General features: G+C 39.7%; 1 protein-coding gene and 1 pseudogene across 1 annotated transcript in view; both read left to right on the forward strand.

Annotated features, from left to right (window-relative positions):
• The window catches only part of CNTNAP5 (contactin associated protein family member 5), a 1,086,429-nt gene that overhangs the window by 498,152 nt on the left and 575,996 nt on the right, over positions 1 to 12,281 (forward strand). Inside the window, exon 5 of the mRNA XM_012140581.5 lies at positions 1,426 to 1,629. Within this exon, the coding sequence (XP_011995971.2) occupies positions 1,426 to 1,629 (204 nt within the window). The remainder of the gene's footprint in view (positions 1 to 1,425; positions 1,630 to 12,281) is intronic.
• LOC105609990 (lysosomal-associated transmembrane protein 4B-like) lies at positions 9,152 to 10,176 on the forward strand (annotated as a pseudogene).

Here is a 12,281-nt window from a genome sequence, read left to right on the forward strand (position 1 = left end):
AAGTTGCTTAGAGAGTAGTTCTTAAAAGTTCTCATCACAAGAAAAAAATTCTGTAACTACGTAAAATACAAATGTTAAATACACTATGTGTGCTACTGATTTTGCAATATATATAAATATCTAATCATTGTGTTGTACACTTGAAGCTAATATAATGTTGTAGATCAATTATGCATCAATAAAAAAAGGAGAAGAAAATTCCTATTAGCTTTTTGACATACAATTTTCAGATATGGTTATTCATATCTGCTACATAAGCTTATCTAAATCATAATTACCAGGACTTCCTTTTTTGCTTTCACAATAATGTATATTCATTTTTTATATGAAAACTAAAATGATACATATCATCAGCATAAGATAAGGCAGGCATGATTAGGATGCAAGATATTTGCCCTCTCTGTTCAAATAGTAAATCTGCTTTTACTGAATATTATTTTCCAGTGAACCTAAGTTCAGTTCAGTTCAGTCATTCAGTTGTGTCCAACTCTTTGCAACCCCATGGACTGAAGCATGCCAGGCTTCTCTGGTCCATCACCAGCTCCCAGAGCTCGCTCAGACTCATGTCCATTGAGTCGGTGATGCCATCCATCTCATCCTCTGTTGTCTCCTTCTCCTCCTGCCTTCAATCTTTCCTAGCATCAGTGTCTTTTCCAGTGAATTAGTTCTTCTTTGGCCACATCAGGTGGCCAAAGTATTGGAGTTTCAGCTACAGCATCAGTTCTTTCAATGAATATTCAAGACTGATTTCCCTTGGGATTGGCTGGTTTGTCCTTCTTGCAGTCCAAGGAACTCTCAAGAGTCTTCTCCAACACCACAGTTCAAAAGTATCAATTCTTCAATGCTCACCTTTCTTTACAGTCCAACTCTCACATCCATACATGACTACTGGAAACCATAAACCTAAAGGAAACCTAAAGAAACCTAAAGTAAAACCTCAGATTCCTTTTCAACACATGTCTAGGAAAACTGCACTTTTCAGTCAGGGTTGAAATAATGAACTATATTTTTCATCTCTGACCTTGAGCTGGAGATGATGGGAGAAAATGACTCCAGCTATCAGAAGCAAGTTAATAAGGAGGATAAATCATGAGAGACTATTACAACCAGGCATCTGACACAATACAGCCTGACAAAGGTACTTGTGGTATTCACATCTTGTCCCCTCAAGCAAAAGCTATCACTAATGAGAGGTTTTACTTCTAGACTGATGATCAGTTCACTCTGAGTATGTGATAGTTGCTTGTAAATAATATTTCCCATGAGTCTAATTACACTGGGTCTGGTCTATATGTTTCCCTTTGATTCAGTACCCTACAGATGTCAGGAACATTTCAATTAATCGAACAACAGCTAAGACAAGAAAGAGGGAGAACATTCTGAGGATGTGCACTGATTTTCCTTTCTCTCTCTCTTTGTGCCTAGAATCAGACGTTGCTGACTTCGATGGTCGAAGCTCCCTACTTTACAGGTTCAATCAGAAGCTGATGAGTACTCTCAAAGATGTGATTTCCCTGAAGTTCAAGAGCATGCAAGGAGATGGGGTCCTCTTCCATGGAGAAGGACAACGGGGAGACCACATCACCCTGGAGCTCCAGAGAGGGAGGCTCGCCCTGCACCTCAACTTGGGTAGGGTCAAGCTTTGCCCTGTCACTGGCCGTGTTGGGCTATGGGGAACTCCTTTTGTAGCAGGTTATCCTCCTAGTGTGTCAGTTAGAAGCTGTTGTGTCACAGTTGAAGTGACATATTTTCCTTATCCAAATTGGGGAAGAAAAATCCACATTTTTAAATGTTTAAGCCATAAATAGCATTCTGTAAACAAGGTAATTTTAGTAGGTAGGGAGAGATACAGAGAAGGCAATGGCAACCCACTCCAGTACTCTTGCCTGGAAAATTCCACGGGCGGAGGAGCCTGGTAGCCTGCAGTCCATGAGGTCGTGAAGAGTCGGACACAAGTGAGTGACTTCACTTTCACTTTTTACTTTCATGCATTGGAGAAGGAGATGGCAACCCACTCCAGCGTTCTTGCCTGGAGAATCCCAGGGACGGTGGAGCCTTGTGGGCTGCCATCTATGTGGTTGCACAGAGTCAGACACAACTGAAGTGACTTAGCAGCAGCAGCAGGGAGAGATACAGGTTAATTTTTCTTCCTTCCTTCCTTTCTTTCTTTCTTGACATATTCCCCCCCCTTTTTTTTTAAGTAACAAACTGTAGTTTGAGTAAGTTTGAACACACACACAAGCACACATATTACAATATAATAAGGCTTGCTCACCATCTATTATACTTGTTACACTGATGAAAGTTAAGTTCCTGGGGAACAATGGAAAAGATACATTTTAATTTTTGTTTGTTTTGTAAGGGAACAAGGGGTCATGTGCAGGGCATCTAAGTTTCTGGGCATTCTCATGTCTTATTAAAGGAAACTCTGTTTTGTTTTTTGTTAATTTCAAGTGTCCAGGCTGTGCTAGGGTGAGCCCTATATTTGCCAAATGCCAGCAAATTTAGTACAGAATGCCCTCCTACTTTCTATCTGTTTAGGACTCAAGCCTCCTGCTGTGGGTTGGCATCCATCATTCCTGCCTCACTACTGGCAGGTCTGCATTTCTTGGTACTAAGAGATGGTCAGCCTGCTTTATGTGAAAGGTACTCTGTAAGCAAGCATGGGCCAAGTACAGAAGACAGAAAGTAGAACTCCCAAATTCGCAAAGGGAAACCAAGAAGCTCTACTGGAGAAAAAGAACTGGGAAAAAAGTGTTAGGGTGATAAAAAAGGAAGAGATCACTTTCTGAAAGCATGAGTTTCTGCCTCCCTTTCGGTGTGTATTAGTGTTAGGGGAAGGGGTGGAGAGTATACTTGTGGAAGATAATTATCACCTACTGCTGAGTATTTCTGATCAAATAGTAAAGAAAGAAAGTCATAGCAGAATTCAGTGTAGGCTTAAGTTGCATGAAAGCCTAGAAATATCACAGATAAGTTTATGTCCTTTAATAGTTATTATTTAGTAATATGTTCTTTTACTAATTAGCATAAGAGTGAAGATTATTGTGAACTCATCCCCAAAGCCAAGCAATGGAGATACTTATTTTGAGGCATTTCTTAGCATTTCCTTAGCCTCCATGTTAGACATTGGCAGTGCTAGCAAGGAGAGCCTCTGGATCCCAAGTTTAGCTCATTAAATTGATATCTAATGCACTAAACTAAATACACAGCAAAGGCATCTTTAGAGTCTCACCCAGAGGAGAGCTAAAGAGGATTCGCTAGTAACCTAATCAGTTTTGTCCACATACCTAAAGAAATTTATCAGTGAGGTCTATGAAAGATGGGCATATTGAGCAGAAACATATCAGTCTATTAACTGGTGTTCAATTTTCATGAAAGGAGAATGGATGGAATAACTTCCTCCCTAACACCCAGTGACAAGTCATTCACAGAGCATTGTGGGTTGTGGATAAAGCTATTGCGATTACCCCTCTGAAACTCTGCCCCAACAAGCATAACCCAATGATGGACAGCAGTGTCAGTGACAGTAAAGCAGGATGGAAAGAAAAAGGTGTGCTCATGTAACAGATTTTACTTGCAGACAGGTGCTAGCTATTTATTTCTGGGGAAAGTTCATGACTTCCAAGCCTCAATTTACTTATTTCTAACATGGGATATTATTAATAACTATCTAGCAGGGCATGAACGTGAAAACTAAAAATATTCAAAATGAATTTTTTGTGATCCAGCCTGCTGTGCTCAGTCATGTACGACTCTTTGTGGCCCCACAGGCTATAGCCTGCTGGTCTTCTCTGCCCATGGGATTTTCCAGTCAGGAATACTGGAGTGGGGTGCCACTTCCTACTTTAGGGGCTCTTCTAGACTTAGGGATAGAGCTTTCATCTCTTACGTCTCCTGCATTGGCAGGTATATTCTTAACCACTAATGCCACCTGAGAATTTTCTATGTCAGTAAATAAACACAGTGAAACTCCTCATATTACTCATTATTCAGCTAATGATATCTGAATGTCCCACATCCTGTAGTTTGCTAGTCTTCCTGGAAAGAAATGGGTCTATTAAGATGAAGAAGACACTCTCCTGCTGTGATATAAAGAAAACAGAACAATTCTCTTTCCAGATTTCCATTTAACCCATATTTCTAACTGTGTTGGTGATAATGGGAAATCTCATTTAGTGAATTATTTGGTAGTAAAAATATGTTTAGTCTTTATTCTACAAAGTTTGGAAATTTTCTCCAGCTTTTGAATTTACTCATTTCCATGAGTTTACCATGATTAAATATTTCCTGTACTTACCTCCTTTAAACAGTTACCCAGCATACTTATTAAATAGCACGGTTTTTTATGTTCCTTCTCTGGAGAGACACTGACATATATTAGTATGTTAGCTCAGCATATTTCTGTCATAGCCAGCAAATCTTTGGAAGCACTGAGTAAAGGGGAAGGGGGGAATGGTAATAGCTTTGATTTGCCCATAAAAGAAAATCTGTAACATAGGTTACACAAGGGCAAGATAACATTGTGTTCATGGCTGTAGTTCTGGAAACTAGGAGAACACCTACCTGCAGTAGGTACTCCAGGCCAACTGAGTTATTGGGAAAAGAGGTTTTCATCTCACCTATTGGAGCCTGACACAAATTCGCATTTTTCTCATTTAGCTTGCTCATCCCCAAGCCTGAGCTACTCTTCCTCCTGTGATCTCCACAATGTGCAGTATCCTATCCAATCCTCAAAGCAGCCCATTATGTACATAACCATTAGCTCCAATTTACCTATATGGAATATTAAACTGGAGGAATATATGTCAGCTGCTCAAATGATGCAGCTACTAATCAGTGTAGTCACAGTTAAAATCTAGTCATATTTACTGTCTTTTAAACTTATATTCAGATTATAAAATATATGTCAGTTTTAGAAAACTTGAAGAAAAAAATTATAAATGAGAGGAAAAAAGTCACTCAAAATTCTACAACCCAGTCATCCTTCTATTAATTTTGGTGTATTTTCCAAGTGTTTTTCCTTAGCTATTTATATAAAAATTTTACATATTATATAAAATTTATGTTCTTTCCAAGTTTCCATACAACCTTCAAAGTGGAAAGAGTTTATATTATACATGATCAAGGACTTTTTTTTTTTCTTTTTTTTAAAGAAATGAATCAAGAAAGAGAGAAAAATGAAGAGAGAGAGGAAGAATCTAAAAATTCAAGTTAATGGGCTAAAAATGGGGTTGGGCCAGCGAAGGAGGAAGTTTCTCTCTTCCCAGCTGATGTGGACACTCCAGCAGTGTTCCCTGTAGGGACAGTTCCCCAATGCATGTTCCTTTTCTAATTTGTGACTTTACAATTCAGTGTTCTAGGCTGAGTGGAGTGATTCAGTACCATGGACAGCTACAGAGGCGGGCCTTTGGAGATGCATGGTGTGGTTCCTCACAAGTGATGCTCTTTGCTGATATTCTGATTCATATTACTTAGTTACCTCTGTGGCAATTGACTTGAAAAGACCATTTCAATGCTTCAGTCAAACTAGGCCTTCCCCTTTGACTGTTCTCTTAGGGTACAATGATGATTTTTCTAGAGCTACTAATGCAAAAGAAATTTCTTCTCTCAATCCATAAGGAAGTTAATAGAGATTCCTCTTTCCACTCTTTGCACATCTCATTCAGATCACCTGTGGCAGTTTGCCCTCTGTAGAGTTACAACAGCACAAACTCGTACATGCGGGTGGTAAAATCAAAAAGCGCAGGCATTACATGACTGGGGAATTGTGGTAAGGACTAAACAAAACATTAATCACACATGCAGGTCATTCATCCTTACAAGAGTCCAGTGCTTTTGAAGTGAGGCAGACTGTGCAATAAGACAGTCATAGGAAAGTGAGAACCTTGAAATAGCATAAACATGTGTGGAGCACACTGTCCTTGTGGGAGCCAAGCATAGGTTCAAAGGCAAAGAATCTCACTGCGTAACCAACTCACAGAGATTATCTTGGATATCACTGAATACTCTGCACCTACTCTAGGGAGTCCAGTGAATGTTTACTTTAACTTTTTCAAATTCAAGCATTTTGATCATCAGTGATATCCAGTTGATTACCCTGGGTCACAGAGATCATGTAGTTGCATAGCCATCTACCCAAGATTAGAACTCTCACCAACTCAAACACAAGGTCCTGACATTAATCACTAAAATGTTATAAACTTTCATTGAACAAGTAGGTATTGAATATTAAGAAGTTGCTGTTCATGTGTTAAAATTTTGAGAATGGAGAGACCAGGGTGGGATAGAGGAGTCCAGAAAGTCTTCTTCAATCCAAATTCAATTAACTGGAGATTTTATTATGAAGAGGAAAGCAAGACAGGAACTTCAGACAAAGTGTCAGTGTGGTAATTGGCACCATATTTTATATAAATGGTGTCATTCATGTATAGGAATTCATTGAGCAAGTACATTAAGCTAAGCACTGAGCTATGCACTGGAGCTCACCAGTTCTAATTTTCAAGGAGGTCCCAGCCTGGTAAAACAATTATTGTGACTGACTTTCTAACTTTGTAGTAGTAACCAAAAATAGATATCTATGTATCACCAAAACCATCTTTTTTAAAATAACAAAGTCACAAAAGATAGATGCAACTTAGGAGTCAGATTGAGCAATGACCCCTAAATCTAGAGAATGTTTTATTGAATAAAATTTAGAAAAATTTTTTTGAGAACTAAGGACATGAATTACATTTCTTTAGCGATACATAAGGATTTGCTCTGATTTGAGGGTCAAGTCCACTGTAATCACATGGCTTCCTGTTAGTTTTTATTTTCTTCAGAAGACTTCATTTGAGTACTTGAGAACATTCATCAGCCCTGAATTTTGCAAAACAGGGGTCTATATAATCCTGGATAAACTAGAGAGGGAAATTTGCCTTCACCTTCTACATCATGTCCTTCCCTCTTTGGGTTGTCGCATTTTCCTTTTCCACAACTCTCTGCTTGCTGATCCATCAAATCCCTTTCCTGGTATTCTTAGTAAGCTAAGTAAACTCACATGTGTGTATGGTGGGAGGCAGATGGCCAGAACATAAGGAATAAAGGTATCAATTTTTCCAATAGGAGTAAGTAGTAAGAGTATTTAGCTTTGGAGTCATAGCTCAGGGTATAACCTTAATTCTTTGTGATCTTGGGTATATCCTATGGCTTCACTGAGGTGAAGCTTTTTGTAAGGCTGTGTTCAGGAATAACAAAAACAACCTGTGTAAAATGCTTACCTCACTTTAACAAAAAAGAAGCTTAAAAATACAAGTGAATACCAACATTGATAGCCTGAACAACTAAATGTGAGAAAGTTAATCCTAAAGATCAAGTGGATGAAGGCATTGGGGACCTCCATGGGAATGGCCCTCTAGCTCATCAACAACAAATCTTTCCAAGAGTGACTTTTTGTTGAAATACAATATTGAAAGTTTATGTTATCATTTGTTCAAGCTATATGAAGTCTACAGATTGTGAAAGGTAAAGTGCCATCCATATTTAAACTGTTAAGACCAATCAAGGTGATTTAATCAAAGGAGATTTTGAAGTGAAAATGCAACAATATACATGCTAAAGATCCAGAAAAAAGCTAGTTCCAAGGGTGAAGAATTTGATATGCTTATCAATAGTATGTTTGGGGTAGGGTAGGGGAGGAGGAGAAGAGCAAGTTAGAAATGTTTTGCAGATATTTTAAACTTCCTGTAAAATTTTTCCTATGCCTTAGGGTTTTGAATAATTACATAGTTTCATTTTAACTATCTCAAACTACATGAAAACAAGTTTTAATTTAATAAGTAATTCATTTTTTTTCTCTAATGTGTTTCTGGCCTAAAAGACACCATCTGTGGATTTTTATTGTCTTTGTGTCCTCCACAATTACCCATAGGTGTTTTTATCTTGCCTTAATAAATCGGAAACTAGTTAAAACTTGTGGTTGAACCATAATTGTCACTGAGATATGACTTGAAGTATATATTACAGAATGAAGAGTTTGATCATCTTTTGAGAATGAAGTTTGTTTTTTTTTTTTGTAATTTCTAATAATGAACACTTCTAGGTAAAATGGAAACTTTTCTAGGACTAATCTTTTTTCTTCATAGTTGCATCTTTTATAGATATATTTTGAAACATCCTACTTGATGAATAGCAGAATTTCCTGTTTATCCAACTGTTAAAGTGGACTGATTTCCACTCAATTTCTTTCAATACATGTATTCTTGCCTGGGAAATCCTATGGACAGAGGAACCCGGTGCACCTGCAGTCCAGGGGGTTGCAAAATAGTTGGGTATGACAATGATTAAAACAAAACAAAGATTTCTGAGCATTAACATAAAATGATTCATGGAGAGGGTAAAATATGTTCATGTCTGCCATTTTTTAAATTAAAAATATACTTGTAATGCAGGAGATATTCAATAATTCACACATCAGTCATATAGTTAGACATGTAGGTCAAGGATTATGCTTTTAATGAAGTTTAGTTTTGTTTCTTAATATCCAAAATATTTATACTCTAAAATGTATAAAGAAAAGAAAAAGAATAAAAACTAAAATTACAGTCAGTATGACCTCTTCATAATTAAACTCATCTTTTGAAGCAGGAATAAAAGTATAGAAAATATCAAAGTATTTAATTTTAATCCTTGTTTTTCTCTATTTAAAAAATCAAAATACCACTAAAATCCACCCAAACAACACATAATAACAAAGAAGTAGGAGGAAAAGATATGATTCCTTTACTTTTTCTTTTTGTGACTTTCATTGGTTTTACAGTTTCAAATGTTTAATGTTTTTTACATACTAGTAAATTCTTAAATACCTTTTTAACTTTTTAAGGAAAAAGGAAGGGCATATCAAATTTAAAGTGAAAGCTCTAATATTAAATTTATTTGGGTATATTAACTTATAACTAATAGTTTATAAGACACAGTAAGTCTCCTTCAACCAGTCGTTAGTCCTTGGGCATGTTTTATTTTATAAATAAAATTTGATTCTGTGTGTGTGTGTAGAAGAGGGAGGGGGAGAGAGGAAGACACAAGTTTTTTTTGTTTGTTTGTTTTGACTGGTAGTGCTTTTCATCCACTTGCTGGAGCAAACTTCCTTAAAGTCATCTCTCGGAGCTCGGGGTCCGGCCGAGGTTCCAGCTGCTAGCTCTTCGCGCGGGGAGGCGCGGGGCCCGGGGCTGGTGGGCGGCGGACGGGAGCCAGGAAGAGGGAGCGACGGTAGCCGGGGAGAGGGGGGCCGGCGACAGCCGCACGGTGCGCAGGACCGACGGCCGAAGCTCTTGCGAACTTGGGCGCAGAGTCGCGCCACTGCGCCCGCGGCCCGAGCGATGAAGATGGTGGCCCCCTGGACGCGGTTCTACTCCAAAAGCTGCTGCCTCTGCTGCCCTGTCCGCACCGGCACCATCCTGCTCGGCGTCTGGTACCTGATCCTCAATGCTGTGGTACTGCTGATTCTGTTGAGCGCCCTGGCTGATCCAGATCATTACCACTTTTCAAGTTCTGAACTCGGGGGTGACTTTGAGTTCATGGATGATGCCAACATGTGCATTGCCATTGCGATTCTGTTCTCATGATCCTCATCTGTGCCATGGCTATGTACGGAGCATACAAGCAACGTGCAGCCTGGATCATCCCATTCTTCTGCTATCAGATCTTTGATTTTGCCCTGAACACCTTGGTTGCGGTCACCATACTTGTTTATCCAAACTCCATCCAGGAATGCATACGACAGCTGCCTCCTGATTTTCCTTACAAAGATGATATCATGTCAGTGAATCCTACCTGTTTGGTCCTCATTATTCTTCTGTTTATCAGCATTATCTTGGCTTTTAAGGGTTACTTGATTAGCTGTGTTTGGAACTGCTACCGATATATCAATGGCAGGAACTCCTCTGATGTCCTGGTTTATGTTACCAGCAATGACCCTAGGGTGCTGTTACCCCCGTATGATGAGGCCACTGTGAATAGCGCCACCAAGGAGCCGCCGCCCCCTTACGTGTCTGCCTGAGCCTGGAAGTCGGGCGGAGCAAGAGCGACAGCCAGACTTTTCATTCATCAGAGCAATAGTTCTTTAATTTTTCTTCTGAGATGAGCTCTCTGAGCTTATTTGTTGCAGAAATGCTACAGTTTAAAATTTTAGATGTTAAGTTGAAACTCTTTGAAACCTATACTTTAGCTGGAGCACCGTGATAGAGTAGCTGTAGAAATTCTCTCTGTGGGGTCGGGTGGGGTGGGGTGGCCTGTCTAGTCTTCCCTCCGCGTTGGAACTACCCGACAACCTGGATGAATCTCAAGTTCAAGACGTCTGTTGTTCGTGCTGAGCCCCAGAGTCGAAGACTTTCCAATGCTTTTCTCTTCACTCCCTCTTTATCTTTTGAAAGTGTATAATCAAGTCAAAATTAGACAATGCTTTTCCTCGGCCATTCCAATTTATAGAAGAAACCCTTAGGAGAACTGGAATGTTATTTGTGTAAGGAGTCCATATAAATACATAAATAAAACAAGAATTTCCTTAGGGAAAAAAAAAGTCATTTCTCAATAAGTTTCTTTTTTATGTCCACTCCAGTATCCAAATGACATTCTAGGCTACCATATGTCAACAGCCTCTTACCACCTGTAAATCCGCCCTTCTTGTGCTCTCTTTGCCTATGCTCCTCATCCTCCATCCACACGACTGCCAGTTTTCCTGCCAGCCTTGCCTTCTAATCAAATATCCATGCTGCTGCTGCTTAGTCGCTTCAGTAGTCGCTTCAGTCGTGTCCGACTCTGTGCGACCCCATAGACGGCAGCCCACCAGGCTCCCGTCCCCGGGATTCTCCAGGCAAGAACACTGGTGTGAGTTGCCATTTCCTGCTCCAATGCATGAAAGTAAAAAGTGAAAGTGAAGTCGCTCAGTTGTGTTCGACTCTTAGCGACCCCATGGACTGCAGCCTGCCAGGCTCCTCTGTCCATGGGATTTTCCAGGCAAGAGTACTGGAGTGGGGTGCCATTGCCTTCTTTGCCAAATTCCCATACAGCTGCCAAAATAACTTTCTTAAAATGTTAATCTGAGCCAGTAACCCCTGACTTAATAATTTGCCAGTGGCTCCCATTTCTTAAAGGTAAAACACAAGCTGTAAATCAGCTCACACTAGCAACTGACCCTAGATGGCAGCAGCCAACCCCCCATGGTCATAGCACTCTGCTGCATGGAATCCCTCTGTGGGGTTCTCCTGAACCCCTAGTCTTGACAGGTGCTTTTCCTGGTTAGGTAAAAATGCTCCTTGTTCTGGCCAAATTTCAGGCCTGGCCCCTCTCTATAATGTAACATCCACAGCTTCCTACCCTGCATTTTCTTGGTTCCTTGTCTTAACTGCTGTTAATACAAGCAGCATGCTTTTCTTATCAACTCACCTATTGTATCTCCATGTTAAAACCTTCAGAGAGGAAAGTGTGCCTTTTAATTTTTTATCTCCTGTGTTCAGCATTTGTCACTGTAAGCAAGACAGATAGCTATCAGTACCATTTTATGGGTGGATTGATAGAAAAAGGAAAGGAAGGAAGAAAGGAAGAGAGGGAGGAAGGAAGGAAGGGATGGAGGGAGAAGGAAGAAAAAGTAAAAGATATAATAGTGTATCTGCATAATTTGACACATTGTAAGAACTCAAAGGATGTGGAACAAATCAATATGTCATTGAACAAATCAATTAAAGTCAGCTATGAACTCATCAGCTCTTATTTTTCAATTACAATCAGTTGGATACCGTTCCCCCACCCCCATAGGAAGCAACAAAGTGTTATTTTGTGCAGGAAGCAGTGACTTGGGACCAGAATGGAGGTGGGTGTGAGCAACCCACAGGGGAAATGGCAGCTTCTGCCCCCTGATTGCCACGCTGTGGAGCAGGCTGCTGCAGCTGTTCTACATTTTGGGAGAGACAAGAGAGACATTTAGCTTCCAGTTACTAAGGGTACCAAATACATAAAATACTGAAAAATTGGAAGATTTACATATAAGTAAAATTAGTTGCATTGAACTGTTCATTTTGCTAAGTTTGAGCCATTCTGTAGGAAAGAAAAAAAAGTAAATCTCTAATCTTTTTGACAGAGGATATAGGCAGGAGCACCATAAAACTGGAGGGAAGATGAAGAGAAGGGGAACCAGAGGCACTTGATTGAAAAATGTACCTCTCACATCCTCCCAAGAGGTGTGTTCCAAACTCAGCTTGGGCTGAATGACCCATGCCACGATCAGAGTCAAAAATCTGACTGGA

The sequence above is a fragment of the Ovis aries genome, chromosome 2 (assembly GCF_016772045.2).
Source record: "Ovis aries strain OAR_USU_Benz2616 breed Rambouillet chromosome 2, ARS-UI_Ramb_v3.0, whole genome shotgun sequence".
NCBI lineage: Eukaryota > Metazoa > Chordata > Mammalia > Artiodactyla > Bovidae > Ovis > Ovis aries.